This window comes from Carcharodon carcharias, chromosome 3 (genome assembly GCF_017639515.1).
Source record: "Carcharodon carcharias isolate sCarCar2 chromosome 3, sCarCar2.pri, whole genome shotgun sequence".
NCBI lineage: Eukaryota > Metazoa > Chordata > Chondrichthyes > Lamniformes > Lamnidae > Carcharodon > Carcharodon carcharias.
In genome coordinates this window covers 203,897,538-203,918,338 of record NC_054469.1, presented here as the reverse complement: position 1 = coordinate 203,918,338, position 20,801 = coordinate 203,897,538, and the positions used below count along the sequence as shown (strand labels likewise).

Below are 20,801 nucleotides of genomic sequence, written 5' to 3'. Positions count from 1 at the left end.
CCTCAGCAGGGATTAATATGTTGGCATAAGGGCAGGCACAATCTGGTGTGGGCACTTCACATTCACATGTGCAGCTGCTGGGAGTGTGGTGGAGCAGGCCTCGGGCACTCAGAGGAGTGTTCGAGGTGATCCAGAGACTTATTCCAAGTCAGGGGATGAGCCTCTGGAGTTGACAGTGAGGCTGTAAATACTGGATGTCCAACTTGAGCCGTGTGGAGATTTAGTGGTATACCAGAGAGGTTCTGTGCTCTGGTCCCGTATGTGGAGGTGTCCATTCAGGCTGTGTGCACTGCAATCACCCACACTTCGGAGTGCCAAACTTCCTCAGTGAATAAACTGGCGACCACCCTGGAGGCACATGTGAACACGTTGCTGACGTAATCGTAGGTATGTGCTCCGACCTGTACACCATCCCCCTTGGCTCTGAGCTCAGAGGCCTACAGCCAGAAAGACAAGGGGACTGGGAGCCTGGACACTGATCTGTCTCCTGGGACCTCATGAGAAGGCAGAGAGGACCATTCGGTCATTGTGGCAGAGAATGAGCAGCTGCTGCCATCTGGAAGTACCTCTCAGGGCACTTCTGATGGGGGAAGCCACTCCTCTTCCCCTCCACCACTGTCACAGTCCTCCCCAATTGCCACAGCAACAGAAGCTACTCCTGGGACCTAATATGGTGATGCCTTCAAGGTCTCAGCCACACAGAGGACATCCACTATAGTCATCCAGGGCAAGGGGAGAAGCAGATCAGCAGCTGCTCTCCAATGCACCGGAGCACAAGGAAACGATTTTTAAAAACTCCACAATCGTCACCATGGGTCTATATTATATATGTGATAATTAGATGTGTCATAAGCAAGATCTCAATAAATCTTACATTTATTATCCCTTATGTGGAGGTTCATTCAATTTATAAGTGCTGTTGAACTTTGATTGTGAAACATAGATGATTTGTCTTTAATAGTGGGGGATCAAGATGGCTCAAATCCTAAGGTCACGACACGGTGAGTGTGCTGACTGGATGTTCTCAGTGATCTCACATTCCATATGGAATGACATTGAGACATATGCAATGCACGTATCTCTAAGGCTGAGAAATCCTAACCTCTTAGAATCTCAGCCTTATCAAGGCATCCTTGAGTCATGGCCATCTGTGGGCTCATGCACAGGGCCTTGCACCTCTGTGTCAGGATGTTCCCTCACCTTGTCTTCGCTCTCATTGTTAGAAGAATGACCACTATCTGGCGTCCTCTCTTCCTCAAGGGCATCTCCTCTCTGAATGGCGAGGTCAGGGAGAGTGCAGCACACGATGACCATGAGTGACACTCATGGTGGAGCATATTGTAATGCTCCTCTTGATCTGTCCAGACATCTGAACCTCATCTTCAGCAGCCAATTGTCTGCTCCATGATGGCCATGGTGCTTTTGTGGCTGTCGTTGTAGCTCCTCTCTGCATTTCTCCAGGCTTTTACTGGAGTCATGAGCCATCTCTTCAAAGAGTAACCCTTGTCACCTAGAAGCCAACTGTCCAGGGCTTCATGTCTGTTGAACATTCTGGCACCTGGGAATTCCACAGAATTTACAAATCATGACTGCTGCCAGGGTTCCTCACACATATCTGCATAATACATTGATTGTGGTCACAGCCCAACTGGACATTCAAGACTGATATCCCTTCCTGTTAATAAATGTACAGGGCTGGCCAGCTGGAGCCTCCAGGATGACATGCATACAGGTAATCGCATCATGGACCCTCAGGAAACCCACAGTTGCCTCTGGCTCCTTCAAGTTGACTCTAGTGGTCCATTGAGAATGCAGTGTAATGACCTGCATATCTGAACATTACATCAGTGAAGACCCTGAAGCAGTGGTGTGCAGCAGGCTGCATAATGCCTCTGAGGTCTCCACATGCAGCCTGAAAGGATTGTGTTACAAAGAAATTCAGCACAACACTCATCTTTACAGCAACTAGCAATGGGTGACCACCAACACAGTTGGAAGAGATGTACCCTGCCAACATGTCACAAAGAGAGAGGTCACTGTGGCTCTAGAGAGCACGGGTATCCTCCAGCAGTGTCCCTGATATCTGAACGTAGTTCATTCTTTGCCAACATGCATGAGTGGTAACATAAGTCCTTCTCCACTTCTGTTGATGCATCATTATGCCTGCACCATCTTCTTACTCCAGTGTAGGTCTGTCACCCTCATGCACCACCAGTGCATCCTGAAACTCTCCATCTGCCCTTCTTCCTCACCTCCCAATTTCCCCCTCCTCTCTTCCTCACTGTGTCTCCTACAGAGACAACTTTTCCCATGTTTTCCCTACCAAGAAGGCTGAGGTGCAGTTGAGAGTTTAAATTCACCTTTCAGCAGGAGAAATGACCCTTCCAATGAACAAATGTATCCCTTGGAAACACAGCTTTTAATATCAAGTACTGCCCGCAGTCACAGCGCTCTTAACTGCTGAGCGCAAACTAAGGACACGACCAGTGACTTTCCCTTACAAGCTTACAGTGAAAAAAAAATTAGGTCCCCACCTGGCGTGAATCACACTCTCCAAACATTTTATTGCTCCCACCACATATTATTTGAGTCAATTGGGACATTAACAGACATAAATAACCAACTTAATTATATTTGAATAAAGTGGGTGATCTCCTGATTTCTAGCGTATTATCCTGATCGGATGTGATCATGTTAGAAATGCGACCTGACATCATCGTGCATGATAATATATGGACCTGCTTTCGTTCTGTATTATTCTGCCCCTCGTTTGTGGTAATGAATTTATTATTTTTGTTGCACATTTTTAATTATAACACATGCAAGTATTGCTCGAAGACTACAAAAACAACAACAATATCTGAGTGGTTATGTTAATATATGGTAACATATTGATGAATGTCAATTGGATTTGATATATTGAATGAACCAGATTGATTACCATTGTTCATGGATCTAATTATTGCTGAACAGTAAGGAGTAAGTTGTGAATCAGGGTCTTGCTTCCCAGTGGAAACATATCTGTATCTCCCAGTACACCCATGAGTGGTGTGCTTGTAAATCAATATGTCATAATTCATCGTTAGCAGCAGCTGATTCATTGTGTACTCCAATTGTACTGCAGCAACCACATGTGGGTCTAACATGTGCAGTGAGAGTTCTGCTGTAAAGGTCACCAGCATTTCCGGTCTGCAAGAATAATTTATATAGCCGTGGACATGCTTTCAAATCCATTTGATGTTAAGTGTCCACCTGTTTGTGGCAATGAGGGGGGTGTTTGATTTGGGGATGAGGATGGAGAATGAGGAGTCATACTTTTGTGTCATAGTATACTTTGATAGTTTATATTGGGTACACAAATCCTCATAGGGCTTGTATCTAGTAGAATTTAAACAGCTGTGTTTTGTTGAATTGCATACAAAAACAGCAATCTCACCAAGGAACAAATGCTAGAATCAGTCATCCCCCTGTCTGGATTTTTGTTCTGCATGTTGCTAAGATGTGTCATATAAGTTGTAAAAGTGTCAGCCTTTCCAAATGCATCAAGCACTTGGTGAAATTTAATAAAGCTGGAGTTGAGATTTTTCAGAAGATTGATAATCTGTGTTTTTGTTTCAAAGTTTGACAAATAGTTAGGCACTTTTTCAGGCTAATTTTAACTCCTAGTAGGAGTCATGCAGACAGAGGCCATGATAGGAGTTCACTGTCATGGACCCAAATGAACAATTCCTGCCATTCATCTTAAGGGACTGAGAAGGAGACTGGGAGGCCATTGCGGTTGGCAATGAGCCAGAGAAGCCTGAACCAGGAGGAGCCCAAGGTTTCATTTGGGGCCCAGAGGTGCACGTCTTTGCTGCCTGGGCAACAGGCAAGATAGAAAACAAATTAGATTCACTCACCTTTCTGGCATTTGATGTTCCGGTAACAGCAAGTGCAAACTAAACAAGGTGTGGAGTCTGCAATGTTAACCAATTCCCCCTTACCCTGAGTTCCAACTGTGTGTTAACTCGTTAGTGGGAGATCAATTTCTGCAGGAATTCTCCCATTCTTCACTGTTTTTTCTCCAATGTTTTCACAGCTCTTCAGTTACAGCAGATATATGGGAGTACACCACTGCCCCCCACCACTGCCCCCACTCCCCCCCAGTAATCCAGATTCAGACTGAGTTTTTAAAGAAGCGTGCCAAAAATTTATTAATCAAATAAGGATCATCTGTTCAGTAATTCTAGCAATATGATCCTTTTAGAACAAACTTAAAGAGTTCACTGAAAACAAACAACACAGAAAATCTTCACAAACATGTTTTTCAAGATATTACATCAGCAACTCTAAACATAGTCTGGCATAAAGAATCCCCACTGAAAAATATAGTACAGAAAACAGTTTTCGGGTGATATTTTACAATGGCCTAAATGATAAATAGACTAAAAATATTATTTTCTGAAAAGACCTATAAAGAATAGCTTGAATCAAATGATGAGTGTGCCTCAGTTGCCTATACCTTATGATCTGGAAACCCTCTTAAACCTCTCCACCTCTCCGCCTTCTTTTACCACCCTCATTAAAACCTGCCCTCATTGACCAAGCATTTCCTCATTGGTCCTGATATCTCCTCCTTTGGCTTGGTGTCAAATTTGGACTAATTACACTCCTGTAAAGTGCTGTCCTGCAGTAAAGGTGCTACATAAATGCAGGTTGTTGTTGTTCACCCAACTATCTCCAGATTTACTCCAGTATCCACAACTCCCTACTTGTGCAATGAATTCAGAGTAAACACATGCAAATAGGCTTTGGAGGCAACAGTGGAATTTACTTTTAAAATCTGTTGATCGTTTCAACTAGGTGTGTTTTCAACATTTATAGTGTTGTGGTCCAGTCATTACCAAAACATCACCAGTCCGTCATTACCTCTGATGCCCCCAGGGATCTATCTTTATCCCTCTCCTGTTTCTCATTTACATGTGTTCCCTTGTCGACATCATTTGAAAACAGTTTTAACATGTACGCTGACGTTGCCCAGCATGACCTCATGATCACCTCCCTTAACCACTCCATTGTTCCTGCAGAATGCATGTCTAACATCTAGGAACAGAGCAAACATTTTCCCCATTAAATAATGGGACTGCAGCCATTGTCTACTGTCCCCAACCACAAGTTCGGTCCCCTAGTGACCCGACTCTATCCCCTCTCTGGCAACTGCCTGAAGCTGCAGTACATATCATTGGTTGAAACTATTAATGGACTTCAAAGCAAGATTCAACAGTACCTCCAAGGCCTGTTCATATGTGCTTACTCTGAATTAATTGCCCAAATAGAGGAGTTGTGGAAACTGGAATAAATTTGGGGCTATGCTGGCAGACAACAACAACTTACAATTATATAGCACCTCTAAAATAGGAAATCACTTGGTGTCATACTTGACCCTGAGATGACCTTCTGGCCACACATCACTTAAGATATCTTCAGGACCTTCTGATCAAATATCACTAAGACCGCCTATTTCCACCTATAATATTACATGGTTCCGGCCCTGCCGTAGCTCATCTGCTGCTGAAACCTTCATCCATGCCATTGTTATCTCTAGACTTGACTGTTCCGATGCGCTCCTGGCTGGCCTCGACATTTTCTATCCTCTATAAACTTGAGATCATCTGCTGCACATGTCATAACTCGCACCAAGTTGCATTCCCCATGACCCCTGCACTCACTGACCTATATTCGCTCCCAGTTAAGCAACACCATGATTTTAAAATTCTTATCTTTGTTTTCAAATCCCACCAGGGCCTCATTCCTCCCTATCTTTGTAACCTCCTCCAGCCTTACAACCCTCCCAGGTATCTGTGCTCCTCCAATTCTGGCCTCAGGAGCATCCTTAATTTTAATCACACCACCATTAGAAGCCGTGCCTTCACTTGTCAAAGCCCTAAGTTCTGGAATTACCTCCCTAAGCCTCTCCACCTATGTCTTTTTCCTCCTTAAAACCTACCTCCTCGACAAAGCTATTAGCCACCTGCCTTAATACCTTGTTAACTTGGCTCAGTACCAAATTTTGATTGATAACGCTAGGTAAAGTGTTTTGGGACATTTTACTATGTTAAAGATATTATGTACATATAAGTTGTTGTTGTTGTGATGTTCCTATAGTGGCTTCTTTTGCTGTGTTTCTGTACATGGGTCTGAAGACTCCATTTTATTGCAGGGTAAACACAGCGGAGTTCAAAGCCAAGTAAAAACAACTCCAGTTCATTTTCTGGAAATAGGGAGGAAATCATATTTTCTGTTGCAAAATAAATGTTAAAGTACCAACTTACTGGTCCTCCTTCGTCTCCTGGATAACCTAGAAATCCCTTTGTGCCTGGATTTCCCTGAAATAACATCATTAACATGTTTACTAAGCATTTAATGGAGATAGACAACTTACACGTTTAACAGAGTTGGCAGCACTGGACAAATGTTCTGCCATGAGTCATCCATATAGTTTTGGATGTCAAACATGCTCCTAAAATGGACAGTTAAAAGTAATGGTGTGCCTGTTACATGTTTATGCCATCATTCAAGTTTGCTGTCATTTTGCAGCTGGGGAATAATAATTATTCTTCAATTGGCTATGTTGGGCCAAGAAGCCTAATATATTTTGATGTCCTAGAATGGGCACTGGATTGAAGATTGTGTCCTTTATTTGAAGGGGGAAGGGAAGGACAAGTGAAGGACCAATGGCAATGGTGAGAAAGGAACTATCTTACACACATGAGGGCATTTCACTGATCATGTGCGCTCAAAGCCTCTTGCAGCAGTCATCTTGGAACCCCAGATGCTCCTTCCATTAACTTCAGTGCTGTGTGGCCAGATGAACATGGCTAACAGGTCTTCAGGCTGTATCTGAGACAGCTCCCTTATGCCTCCATGATGAAGTGTACTCTTTTGATGGACAGTTCGTCACTAAAGCCAAAGGAGGATGACCTCAGTTGCATGAATTGTGTTCCCTGTATATTCTTTGGGGGGGGGGGGTATAATATCTTGGAAGGCACATGCTCCTGAAATGCCTTAATCATATTTTCTTCTGTTCTTCATTCTCCTCCATGATGATAATGCAGGAAATATGCCTATTGGGAATTCCATAGCTGTTCCTGAGAGGTCCTCACTGTGGTGGGAGAATATCCCAGTTGCCTCACAGTCCCACAAGCAGTTAGAAGTAAGTCAAAGATTGTCTAGGCTCGAAGGATACAGTTACATTTCCAGTTCCTAGTTCAGTGGAACTGTAACTTCAGGAAATTCTAGGTACCAACAACACTGGCATTCATTCAAATGTGTTTAAGTTTGATGTTTAAGGATTCTCTGGGTGGATCATAGGGAGAGCCAATTCATTTTTGGAAATTTGGGTGCACCATTCTTGAGATGAAAAGCTTGTGAAAATTTCTTCCATCCTAATTTGCTGCCCAAGGAAATATGTTGCCTTATTTAGGATCCCAGAAATGTCAATTTCTAGGCCATTAAGTTTATGCTGAGTGTAACTTCAGCAAAGTTGGTATACCCCTTGCACAATGACTTACCTTGTCTCCATTTCTTCCCTGAAGACCGTATGCACCAGGTTCTCCTGTACATCTACAAAGGACATTGCAACATTCTTTTTCCACGACTGCATTCTGGAAAAAAAAACATGTAAGTTTATCAATTTTTTATGATGTACGAATGCAAATTCACTCATGGATGATGAATAAAAAGCTACAATTTTCTATTTAAAAGAAAATATCCTATCTGGGTTCTGTAATATTATGGGCTGTGGAATGACACAATCTCAAGCGCAGGATGCCATTCCATAAGGGTCTCCAACAGAGGCTGTCATTAATGGTCTACTACTCAACTGAAAGGTAATACTACCAGAGTCTGGAATCAAATAGCTCAAGCACCCTCTTTAGCAGGCTATAGTATGTGTACTGCATCTGTATAGGGCCTTGGTGAGACCACATGTGGAGAACTGTATACAGTTTTGGTCTCCTTATTTGAAAAATGATATTAGAAGCAATACAAAGAAGGTTCACTCGACTCATTCCTGGGATGAAGGGCTTATGCTATGAAGAAAAGGTTGAACAGTTTGGGCCTATATCCATTTGAATTTACAAGAATGAGAGGTGACCTTATTGAAACATATAAGATTCTGAGGGAATCTGATAGGTTGGATCCCATGGAGGATGATTCTACTTGTGGGAGAGAGTAGAATCAGGGATACATGAAGAATAAGTGGTCTACCATTTATGATGGAGATGAGAAGAATTATTTTTCTTTCAAAGGGTCATTAGTATGTGGAATTGTCTTCCCAAGAAAGCAGTGGAGGCTGGGTCATTGAATTTATTCAAGGCAGATTTGGACAGATTTTTGATAGACAAGGGAGTCAAGGATTATGAGGAGGCAGGCGGCAAAGTGAAGTTGAGACCACAGCCAAATCAGCAATGATCTTATTGAATGGCATAGCAGGCATGAAAGGATGAATGGCCTACTCCTGTTCCTAAGCCTTATTTTCCTATGTTCCTAAGTCTTTGAGCTGGACAGTACATGCCTCACAGTTAAAAAAAAAATCCACTTCACTCGCCAACAGGTTTGCCTCCATTAAACAGGCAGAAAATCCCGATAAAATGATTGTAAAGAGGAACTTGTATCTTTAAAGGCAGATTAACCGTGTCTAGTGAAACAATATCTGGATGAATTAGCAACACTGAAAAATCAGGATTACCAGCAATATTATAAGTCATTTTTAAAAATTACACTTGCTGAAGAAAACTGCTTTTCTCAGGCTTACATACTATTTGTCTATGCAAAGCACTTCCAACGTCCTCCATTTCAATTGATAGCTTTTGTTTGTATTCAAATCCTCTTCCAAACTCAACGAACAGGACATCATCTATATTTGGAGCACCCTCCAAAGCCACAGTGATGAGTGCCTTGACTCCTATAATTATAAAATTACCATTTATTTCATTATGTTACAGATAGCTAACCAGGACCAAACATGCTTATCGTATGGCTAGACATTTTTAATTTGAGGAAAATAATTTGTTCGAGGAAAGTAAATAAATTATGCAGTGAACTATTCTAAAGTTATCTTTAACAGGAATGAAAGTCCAGACAAATTTGCCCAAAAAGAGAAAATACACTTTAAGTTTACAGTAAAGTCATTTTTTCTGTATTTTAGGCATTTACTTGAGTATTTTCTAGACAGGTTCACAGTACTTTTCAGACAACAAGAATGAAGGATGTAGAAAAGGAGTTTTTAAAAAGTTGTATCGAAGTAATAAATAACAGCTTTCTGACCTCACTCCCTACGTTCAGGCAACAAGAATGACCACATGGATCAGATATTCAAGCACAGCTGGTTCTTTTTGGAATGAGTGTGGTGAGTAAGTCACTATTTTAGAAGGGTAGGTGAAATTGAGGAAATGAATCATAAAGCTTATTTGTCAAAAGTTAAGGTTGAACTTCTGTAGTCAAAAACAAGAGAACTTATTACATTTGATTGGATATAAATTAAATTAAATCTCTTCAGTTCTGGTCAGAATCAATAATAAAACTACACTCTATGGAGTGCAGGGAAGGGTGACAGATGGAGGATTGAGTGCGTGGGTTTAGGAGGGGATGGGGGATGGTGGTTGAAGATGAAGAAATTAACAGTGCAGCAGGAAGATGGATCCAAACAGCCAACTTTCAGGTTTCACTCAAGAAAATTAGATTGCGTGCGCACAATGCCGCAGGAGAAGCGGATTGATAATTATCATCTGTGGAGAGAGAAACAGACTTAATATTTCTTCAGAACTGGAGAGAAGTAGGGATGTGGTGAGTTTTACACTGTTGAATAAAGGGGAGGGGTAAGTGGAACAAATGAGAAAGCCAAGGATAGGTTAGGGGGTGGGGTAGATTAAATGACATAGATGTCATGGAACTAAAGGCAAGGGGAGTGGTAATTAAAATATAAAAGAAACAAATCATTGGTCCAGAGTAGGTGTGAATAGCAGAATAAAGGTTAGCATTGTCTGAAAGCAAAAATCTGAGAACAAGATACAGATAGGCACTTGGGGGAAAAATATCAAAATGGATAACTGAGTTCAACAGTCTGAAGTTGTTGAATTCAATATTGAGTCCAGAAGGATGTTAAGTGCCTAATCAGAAGATGAGGTGCCATTCCTCCAGCTTGTGTTGGCCATGGACAGAAACGTGAGCATGAGAGCAAGTGAGTTGAAATGGCAAGCGACCGGGCAGTCGAGGTTGAGCTTGCGGACTGAGCGAAGGTGTTCCGCAAATCAGTCACACAGTCTGCATTTGGTCTCCCCAGTGTAGAGGAGACCACATTATGAGCAGCGAATACAGTAGACTGAGTTGAAAGAAGCAGAAGTAAATCAGTGCTTCACCTGGAAGGATTGTTTGGGATCTTGGACAGTGAGGAGGGAGGAGGTAAAGGAGCAGGTGTTACACCTCATGTGATTGCATGGGATGGTGCCGTGGGAAGGGGATGAGGTGTTGGGGGTAATAGATGGACCAAGGTGTCACGGAAGGAATGATCCCTTCGGAATGCTGACAGGGTGGGTGAGGAGAAGATGTGTTGAGCTTCATGTTGGATTTGATGGAAATGGTGGAGGATGATACTTTGAATATGAAGGCTAGTGGGGTGGAAAGTGAGGACAAGGGTAACCCTATCATGGTTCTGGGAGGGAGGGAAAGAGGTGAATGGACATATGTGGGAAATGGGTTAGATACGGTTGAGGGTCCTGTCAACCACAGAAGAGGAGAGTCCCCAGTTGAGGAAAAAGGAAGGCATGTCAGAAACATTGTTGTGGAATGTAGCATCATCAAAACAGATGGGATGGAGATGGAGAAACTGGGAAAATGGAATGGAGTCCTTACAGGAAGCAGACTGTGAGGAGGTGTAGCCAAGGTAGCTGTGTGAGTCAGTGTGCTAGTAAAATGATTATTAGTAGACAATCTATCCCCATAAATGGTAGCATTTATCAGGGTAGCCCTATTTATGGATTTTGGGAAGGAGGTAGAAGTGGCACTCAGCCTCTAACATTGTTATCAAACCCACTGACAAGGTTGGTGCTGTTGTTGTCTGGCATACCTACCTCTACCTTACAGAGGCTGAGCGCTAACCCTCAGGCATTTCTTCCTACCTCCCCCCAGGACCATGACCCCACCACCGAATATCAAGCCATTGTTTCCAGAACTGTCACAGACCTGATCTCCTCTGGAGATCTTCCCTCCACAGCCTCCAAGCCATTAGTCCCCCAACCCTCTACAGCCTGCTTCTACCTCCTTCCCAAAATCCACAACAGGATGATCCTGGTAGACTCATCATTTCAGCTTGTTCCTGCCCACTGAAAGTATTTCTTCCTATCTTGACTCTATTCTTTCTCCTTTATTATCCAGTCTCATTTCAACTACATTCGTGATTTTTCTGGCACACTATGTCATTTCAACAATTTCCAGTTTTCTGGCCCTAACCACATCCTTTTCATTATGGATGGCCAATTCCTCTACACCTCCACCCAAACCAGGACAGACTGAGGGTTTTCCACTTATTCCTTGAAAGAAGGCCTGAAAAACCCCTATCCACCACCACCTTCCTTTGCCTGACTGAACCTGTTCTCTCATTGAACAATTTCTCCGTCAACTTATCTCACTTCCCCCAAATAAAAGATGTAGCTATGGGTACCCTCATGGGCCCTGGCTATGCTTGTCTTTTTGTAGGGTATGTGGAACGTTCCTGGTTCCAGTCCAATTCAGGCCCCCCACCCACAACTCTTTTTCCAATACATCAGTGACTGTATTCCTTTTCACTCAATCAAGGATTCTACCCCTCTGTGGTAGACAGGGCCCTAAACCATTTCTAACCCATTTCCCATACTTCTGCCCTTACCCCTTCCCCCCCTCTCAGAACCATGATAGGCATTCCCTTGTCCTCACTTTCCAGCCCTCTGGCCTCCATATTCAAAGGATTATCCTCCGCCATTTCTGTCAACTCTAGTATGATGCCACATCTTCCCCTCCCCTCCTCTGATAGCATTCCAAAGGGACTGGTCCTTCCCAAAACTCTAGTCTTCTCCTCTATCGGCCCCAACACATCATTCCCTCCCCATGGCACCTTTCCATGCAATTGCAGGATGTGTAATAGCTGCCCGTTTACCTCCTCCCTCCTCACTGTCCAAGATCCCAAACAATCCTTCCAGGTGAAGCAATGATTTACTTGTGCTTCTTTCAACTTAGTCTACTGTATTCGCTGCTCATAATGTGGTCTCCTCTACACTGGGGAGACCAAATGCAGACTGTGTGACTGATTTGCGGAACACCTTCGCTAAGTCCGCAAGCTCAACGTCGACTGCCCTGTCGCTTGCCATTTCAACTCACTTGCTCTCGTGCTCACATTTCTGTCCATGGCCAACACAAGCTGGAGGAATGGCACCTCATCTTCTGATTAGGCACTTTACATCCTTCTGGACTCAACATTGAGTTCAACAACTTCAGGCCATGAACCCGGTCCTCCATTTTAAATTATTTTCCCCTTAGTGTCAGTCTGTATCTTGTTCTCATGTTTTTGCTTTCAGACAGTGCTGACCTTATTCTGTTATTCACACTTATTCGGGACCAATGATTTGTTTCTTTTATACCATCATTCACACTCACTTTACCTTTGGATCCATGACATCTTTGTCATTTAATCTCTCCTACCCTCTAACCTATCCTCGGCCTCCTGTTTTGCTCCAACTGCCCCTCCCCACTTTTTCAACAGCCATAAAATGCATTACACTCCTACCTGTCTTCAGTTCTGAAGAAGAGTCATATTGGATTCGAAACGTTAACTTTGTTTCTCCCTCCACAGATGCTGAGTTTTTACAGCACTTTCTATTTTTATTTCAGATCTCCAGCATCTGCAGTATTTTGCTTTTATTGACAATGATCAAGTTATTCACGCAGTTGAAGTAATGTTGACACAGATTTTTGAGCTTAACATGATATCCATGGGTGTCCTTGCTAGTGAAGGAAAGACAAGAATCTTTAGGGGCATTTGAGGGCTGGGTGGGGTGGGTTACTGAATCTCAGGGAAATATGGCACTACATATGCAGCACGAACAGATACTGTCTGACCTACAGATGGAAAAAGCAGTTGGCAGTAGATTGGACTAAGATGACCAGCAACAGCACTAGCAACGAACCCAGCAGCAGCTAACTGGTCACAAATTGTAGCTGAACAAAAGAGAGAAACTCAGCAGATGAGGGAGCAGCCAAGAAGTGCTGCTCACAGGAGAACATACTGAGAATAAAAGGCCTACAAGCAGAGGACAAGCTTCTTTGGCACCTTGAATAAACAGTGCCTCAGGAGGCACAGCTCATTGTATTAGATGGTGGCAGCCATCTGCTACCTCCTAAAAGAAGGCCTTCTCTTTGCTAGCCCTAGTGGCCATGTTACCGGTGGCTGTCAAAGTCACCACATCTCTCTGCTTTTGTGGCCCTGGATCCTTTCAGAGTCATTTACTAGATCTCCCAGTCAGGGTCCTCAAATGGGTGATGGATAGCTTATTTGCCAGGAAATTGTCAATGTTCCCTGTGATGATGCCAATCAGAATGAACGGGTGCTCAGGTTTGCAGCTTTGGCTAGCTTCTCATGGGTGCAAGGCACAGGTGCTTTAATTGGGGAACCTGCATATCACCTAGGAGTGTTGTCAACCACAAGGTCTACCACTCCATCAACATGCAACTGATGTGCAACCACAATAAGATACTATGCAGGTGTGCACAGGAAACCCTGGCAGCCGCCAAGATGATTTCATCCTCCAGCAGTCCAACCTCACTGACATCTTTACATCTGGAAGCTGAGCTAATTGGTGGGTTGCTGGGAGATGAAAAACTTGGCTGATGACACCTGTCAGAAACATGACCAATGATGGTTCATAGTGTTCTAATGATTGTCATAGCACCACCAGATGCGTCATTAAACAAGCCATCAGCATGTCAAAGGTGCGCCTCAGTTACCTCGACAGATCTGGAGATACCCTTCAGTATGTACCAGCCAAGATCTCCAGCATGGTCAGTGTTTGCTGAACAACATTGGGCAGCAACGAAGTTTGGACCTGCAGGTGGATCAAGGCGTGGTGCTCAAATCCTCTTTGGATGACTCCGAGGGGGAGGGCGATGAGGGCAATGCATCACCAGCTGCACACATTGCTGCCAAGGATGTGCTGATCATTGCAAGGTTCATTTAGGTTCCACCAGTGGACCCATCTCCCAAACACACACTTTTCCACTGCCATCCTGCTCCTCCACCCATGCCACTAACACAAAGTAATCCTGAAGCCACCACCATTTCCTTGTTCCCCACTTCTTGCCACCAATTCATATCTTTGCAGTCTTCAACCAACAAGTTAAAAGGCCACTTGCCCAGTTAGAAACCAAGAATGGGCAAGACAGGAAAATGGTGCACAAGCCGAATATTTATGTCCTTCAAGTAAAGAATAACAACTTAATAAAATACCAAAGTCTAAAACGTCCCTGTGTCTACATTTGTGCAACCACAAATATCAATATTTTTCTTTTAAACTCTAACATGCTGCAATCCTTGTGATTTCAGCAGAGGTTGAGGTAGGCTGCTCAGAAATCTGCTGTCTCTATCTCACTTGGTCAATGTCTTCTCAGTTTTGCAGTCCATAAGAGCCTCACCAAAGACTGCTCCACCTGTGCCAGGGCAGACTCAGCCACTGGGATATGAGACAGCATGGGAGGTACTGACTAGGGGTGGAGGGGGGTGCGGTGGTGTTGGGATTTAATGGGTGAGAAGTGGAAGTGCTTAGAGCCAAGTCTCCACTTCCATGTCCAATTCCTCTATCATCGCTCTCATGTCTCAGCCACACTTCCCTGCTAACAGAGAGACGGAAAGCTTAGAAGAGATGTGGCATAATGGGGTTGGGGTGCATTCCTTTACTTATCTTTCTAGTCATTCTCCCAAAAGTTAGAATCAATTGAATCTAAAAACGCTTCCTGTGAAGATTCCAACCTACAGCCTGGTAGGTTGTTGAATAAATTTTTGCAAAGTAGCAGATGCAGCTATAAATATATTTCAACATGTAATGTCTGGGCAATGCGAACATTCAGGAACCACTAAAGTTACAGCATGGACAGAATTTAATCAGCCGACAGTGGCCCAGATTTTCGCTCCTGGGCTGGGTGCGCAGAACAGGAGAATCCCGGCTCTGTGAACCTGACCTACAAAAATGGCTGCCCGCAGAGCAGCTTCCATTCTGGGGGAGGAGGGTGGCAGTGCGGGCTTCATTGGAAGTCAGACCTGTCGCCCCCTGGAATGAATGCTGACCTGGACTGGGCGGAAGGCCTGCCTCTGTGCTCCGACACTGTGTTGAATTAAATACAAAAAAGAATATAACAAAAAACAGCCCTCACCCCTAACCACCCCACCCCCAAAATTCCCATGTGCCATCCATGCCAACCTATGCCACCTCATACCCCTGTACTAACGCCTATGGTGCCTCATACCCTCTATGCCACCTTATGCTCCCAACCCACCCCATTGATACCTTATATCCCTATGCCAACCCTTGCCCCTCTACCCACCTCGTGGCCCCTCATTTTCCTATGCCCCCACATCCCTATGGCCCTTTATACCCCCAATGCCAACTTGGTGCCAATTTATATCAACCCATGTCATCCACCTACCAGCCTTTGCGCTTACTCCCTCAATGCCAACTCACATGGTACCCTTTGATGGTTCCTTGTCAGCTTTGACAGTTCTTTGACAGCTTGATAGTTCCAATGAGTTTAGGCACAATCATGTTATTTTTAACAATTCCAAAGGAATGCCTTATCTCTTCCAAAGGGTGTCTTACCTCTCTCAAAGGTGTCCCAGGACCATATCCAAAGGTGTACCTTACCTTTTCAAAGGGATATCTTGGCTAACCAAATTAATCCACCAAGCTCAGACCTCCTTTTACCTGGTCTTATGTGTGCACTTCAGGTTTCACTCTCTGGGCCCAACAAAATCCCACTTCAATGGCGGCAGCTGGTGATTTAAATGGCCAGCTGTCTCTGTAAACTGTGCATTTGCGAACCCTGGTCCAACTCCACTCCCGCCCCCGTGATAATGGAACATGCCACGTTCTGAGGAGGGACTTAGAATTCCCAACCATTTCCAGGATTTCTGTCACAACATTGTGGTAAAAATCTGGAACAGTATGCACTTATAGTGGACCATAACTGGCTCAATCCTTACAGTGTGGAAAACAATTTGCTTTACCTTTTATTTTCTAATCATATTTCCTATTTTTAGCCCTAATGTACTTGATATGAAGTCTTCACTGTCAAAAACCAATTGTCCATGTCTTTGAACTTTAATTTTCATCAAGATATACGATCTTTCTACAAACCTTTAAGGTACTTTATTTAGATGGCCTACAAAATCATTTGCTGTTTTTATAGCAAATATTTTCCGACAACAATTCCCAAGGTATGGTCCGGGTTTTCCTGCTCTAGGCTGGGATTTTCCGGCCTGCTATGGCAGGACCTGCCGCCGGAGATTGGGCGGCCCAGCCTAAAGTCTATTCACTTTCAGCGGGAGAAGATGATCTCAGCAGCGGGTGAGGCTGGAAGAACTTGGGATCATCTTCAGGTTGTGAACCCCTCCACCAGAGTAGAGGGCTTTCCAGTTGCTCATTGCCAAAGCAAGCTAGTTAAGAGCCCACCTCCGGGATTCCTGACCAATTAGGGAGGGCGGGTGCAATGACATGGTCATTTGCCGGAGGAAGGATTTCTCATTAAAGGGGCCGTGGCATGTTTCAGAAAAGCTCACCAGGAATCGGATTTTTTTAGGTTGCAGTACACAAAAGAATGGTGAGGGGACCTGGGAAGGCTGGCCTCCATGTCTCCTACTTTCACCTGAGGGAGCTGAAGGGCTGAGGCAAGTTCTCCTACAGGCAGGCAGGAGAAGGCACCTTCTTCAACCAAGTAGACACAGCTGGAAGTGACTGAGGAAATGAGCAGCAGCAGTGTGGCCCCTGTAACTTAAGAGACAGTGGACCAGGAAGATCAAGGACCTTAGTAGGGCATGAGGTGAGTCAGATGCCAAACTCCACACTCTGACTTGCACAGCATTCTCCTGCGCAGCACATCTCAGATCAAGACACCTTGCAGCTCCACTCATTCCTCACTCACCAGATTCCCTACACACTCATCTGAACAGGCAATGCTTAGAATATTCCTTAGTATACTGCCTTTTTGCACCCATACCTCAGTCGATATACACAAATGTTGCCTTTCACTCCTCTGGACAAAAGCCATTCTTATCACTCAGACCTCCCCACTTTTTCTCCTTGCAGGAGTAGAGATCAAACAAGTTGACAAGAGTCAGAGATGTAGGGTGTGGAATCCAGCAGGGGTGGGCCTCCAGTGACAGGCACCTTATTGGCCATTGGCAATATGTGTCTGCCTGGCCCAATAGGAACGCTGTCGTGGACCATGAGGATGAAGATGTCAGCAACGACCTGCTGTGACAGGCTGAATCTCACAGGCACATGTCAGGATAACTGGTCTTCTGGCATATAGGCCCTCTGTTGGAGGCCTCACCTCCTATCACCTGCATTTTGGTGACCATTCCCTCTGCCCTGTGGCAGGGCATGTGGCTGCAGAGAAAGCAGCTGATTCTGCTGCTGGTGTTGTTCCAGCTGCAGCTAGAGCATGTTGCTTTGGAAAGGCCCCTGCCCTAGATCATCAACAGCAGTAGAGTGCCAGTCAGGAGAAGGGCCTTCCAGACAGCTGGCACTCACCCATCAAACAATGGCAGTGCAGTGCAAAGGAGAATCTCAGCCTGGCTATTTCTGCAGCTCGACAGTGGAACTGGTCAAACCTCAAAGCTTGTCTGTTTTGTTGAGCCAGTCCCTCCCACTGTGCTTTCACCTTTCCCTAACAGCTGCATTGTAGACACAGCCTGAGACTGCTCCCTTATTGAGAAAGAATGGTTCCACTGGGAAAATCCCTCTTAATTCCCTTATTAATGACTTGAAATTTCCTTCCCGCCTCGACTGTGGGGGTTCCCAAACTTCGCCACCCACATGCCCTGGAAAAGTGGCTGGAGATAGGACACTTCAGCAAATTGGGCCAGCCGACAGAGCTTTTTCTAACTTTCCCTACCCCCACAACCATCAAGGTCATGGGAAAATTCCGCCCAATGCTTCTGATCTTTTTTGAATGAATGGGTTGGCATGAGTGGTTTCTAGTTTCCTGATATTCTCAATGAGAGAAGACTATAATTTCTACCCTCAGTTTTTCATTAACTTACATGTTATGATTTTGCAAGTGCTTTTTAATACTTTACACATAGTCCTGTTCTTCATAATAAACTTTCAAATGCCCTAGCTATTAAGTGTTCTTTTTATTCATAAAGAATCCCTTTTTTCCACCAATTTCAACGTAATCATCATCTTTCCGATTACCAGAATGGAAATATCAACATTTCTGCAAAATAAAATCGAGACCACTTCAAATCTTTTCAATTTCTCTATATGTTTATTCTCCTCACTATTGCACTCTGTAATCAATAAAAGGCCCCAATTGTTCCTTAATGCATTGTCTGTTTAAAATTATTTAGATACAATTGCAATTCAGTTACTGCAATTTTTATCCAATTTTCTTTTCACATTTTTCCTTCGCTTTCAGATAGTTTTCCAATCTTCCCCCATCCATATTTCCTTGCAGTGCAAATATTTTTGCTTTTGTTATTTATGCCTCCTTTTTTAAAATTTGTGGGTCTGGGTTTTATACTAAGTGAGAATGCAGTGAAAATCTATGTGCTTCTCATTTTGTTCATTTTCTCTAGTGTGAGCATTGTTTCATGGTGTTCAAGCACAGTAGTCCAAGTTAATGTGAATTTGTACTTCAAATGCAAGTTACCAAAGTTCAGACATTCTTTTGCAATTTTTTGTAAGTGACTTCAAATTTTCATTTAGAAAATAAATAGCACAAATATTCCAGTAACATGACAGAATATTGCCATTGGTAAAGAAGTAAAGAATATGAAAAACCATCTTGTCCACTGGTGTACTGAGATAATTTTTCTTCCTCTGCTACAGTTTCACTGGTTCCAACAGGCCTTTTAATGGGAGCTGGCAATGTACCATGGGAGGAATCATAGGGAAATTTAATCCTGTCTATCCTGTCCTCAATCAACATCCATCTGATCGGAAAGCACAGGATGACAATAAGGCACAGAATTCTGGTTTATCCTTATGAATGCTGAGGCCATTTATCGTACCCTGGCAGCCACCTGTTCATGTAACGCAGCATGGATAGAGGTTGAACTTCCTAATCTGTATAGTCACACCATGTTTATATACTTCTGTAGGTTTTAAATGTATATTTTTAAAAGATCTAGTGGGGGCTGATTTCTAACTGCCCATTTATCATCTGAAAAATGGGCAGGCAGCAGATGAAAATCATGGCAGCCAGGATGGGTGGGGATAGGTGGGGGTGGATGCTCTCAATTACCTTTATTAATGCCCAAGATCTGCCCAATACAATTTTCCGATGGTTTCTAAGTGAGCGAGCCGTTCAACTGGCTGAAACAGGAAAGAGGCTGCCTAAGTATGCAAACTCAGGTGCTTCATATAAGACCTGAATTGAAATTTTCAGGAAGCAATGGGCTGCTCGTGCATCGCACTTGCTCCTTAAAGGGACCTCTGGCAAAAAAAAATACCAGGAAATTTTTAATTCTTTTTGATGAATCCAGGAGGAGCAGGAGAGCTTTATATTGTCATTCCGCCTCCTGCTCCCACCCTGGTTCAACACAGGAGCTGGCTGACATATCGTCCTCCCGCTATAAGCAAGCTGCAGAAGAGTCCTCTCCTGGTGCTCAAAACTTGCCATTGGCGTATCAGTGAGGTCAGGGCCTTGATGTGGCTCGGGCTTCACAGCAACGCCAATAGCTGGATGGCACAGCAACTCTGACGGCTGTTCTCAGCAGAAGTCACAGTGCACCTCCAGTGATCCCAATAAAACTTGGGTAAATAAATTGCACAGTTACCTTTTTCTCTAAGACCTCTGGCTGTTGTTTCAAAACTCTCTTTGGTGCCATCTAAGCCATCCGTAAATATAAGAATCACCTGCAATGAGATCATCTTGAAATATATTTGTCGTGAATATTTTACTCTTCAAGTAACACATTTAATGCATAGGCAAATAATTTACTGCTTATGTTGCCACGACGGGCAGGTATTGTTTGTTAATTTTCGAACGTGTAGCAGAAGGTTGAATCTAATTGGTCTCACTAGTTGGATGGAAAAATGTTAACTTGGTCCACAGGATAAGAAAAGGGAGGTAGGTGCCCTAAAATTGAAACACTATACTTATCACGCTGTTCCTCCTTTGGGCCTTTAGCCCAAGCGCTTGCCTGAATCAGGGAGGAACCTCATTAAATTACACAAATCAGAGACCTTTAGCACACATAGGACATCGACTGCAATTTTGAGGTACAAATGTGCAGAGTTGCATGGTGCCACATTTTTCCTATTTGTAGGGAATTGTGAGTGTCTAAACTAATGGTCCTCAAAGCATTCTTCTCCACTTTCACCCACCTCCCCCACCCCCGCCCCCCCCCCCCACCCCCCACAGGCTCTGTCTGTTGGACAGCTCAGTGTGAAAGCTGACAAAGGGATCTCCCATTTAAAATGGAGATGAGAAGCAATTTTTTTCTGTCAGAGGGTCATGCGTTTTTGGAACACTCTTCCCCAGAGAGCAGTGGATATTTTGAATATTTTTAAGGCCGA

General features: G+C 43.8%; 1 protein-coding gene across 1 annotated transcript in view; it reads right to left on the bottom strand.

The window, feature by feature from the left end:
• Positions 1 to 20,801, bottom strand: part of LOC121275854 (collagen alpha-3(VI) chain-like) — a 143,638-nt gene that overhangs the window by 86,210 nt on the left and 36,627 nt on the right. The window contains exons 5-8 of the mRNA XM_041183580.1: positions 20,060 to 20,138; positions 8,799 to 8,944; positions 7,551 to 7,643; positions 6,312 to 6,365 (exon numbers count right to left, since the gene is read on the bottom strand). Of these exons, the coding sequence (XP_041039514.1) occupies positions 6,312 to 6,365; positions 7,551 to 7,643; positions 8,799 to 8,944; positions 20,060 to 20,138 (372 nt within the window). The remainder of the gene's footprint in view (positions 1 to 6,311; positions 6,366 to 7,550; positions 7,644 to 8,798; positions 8,945 to 20,059; positions 20,139 to 20,801) is intronic.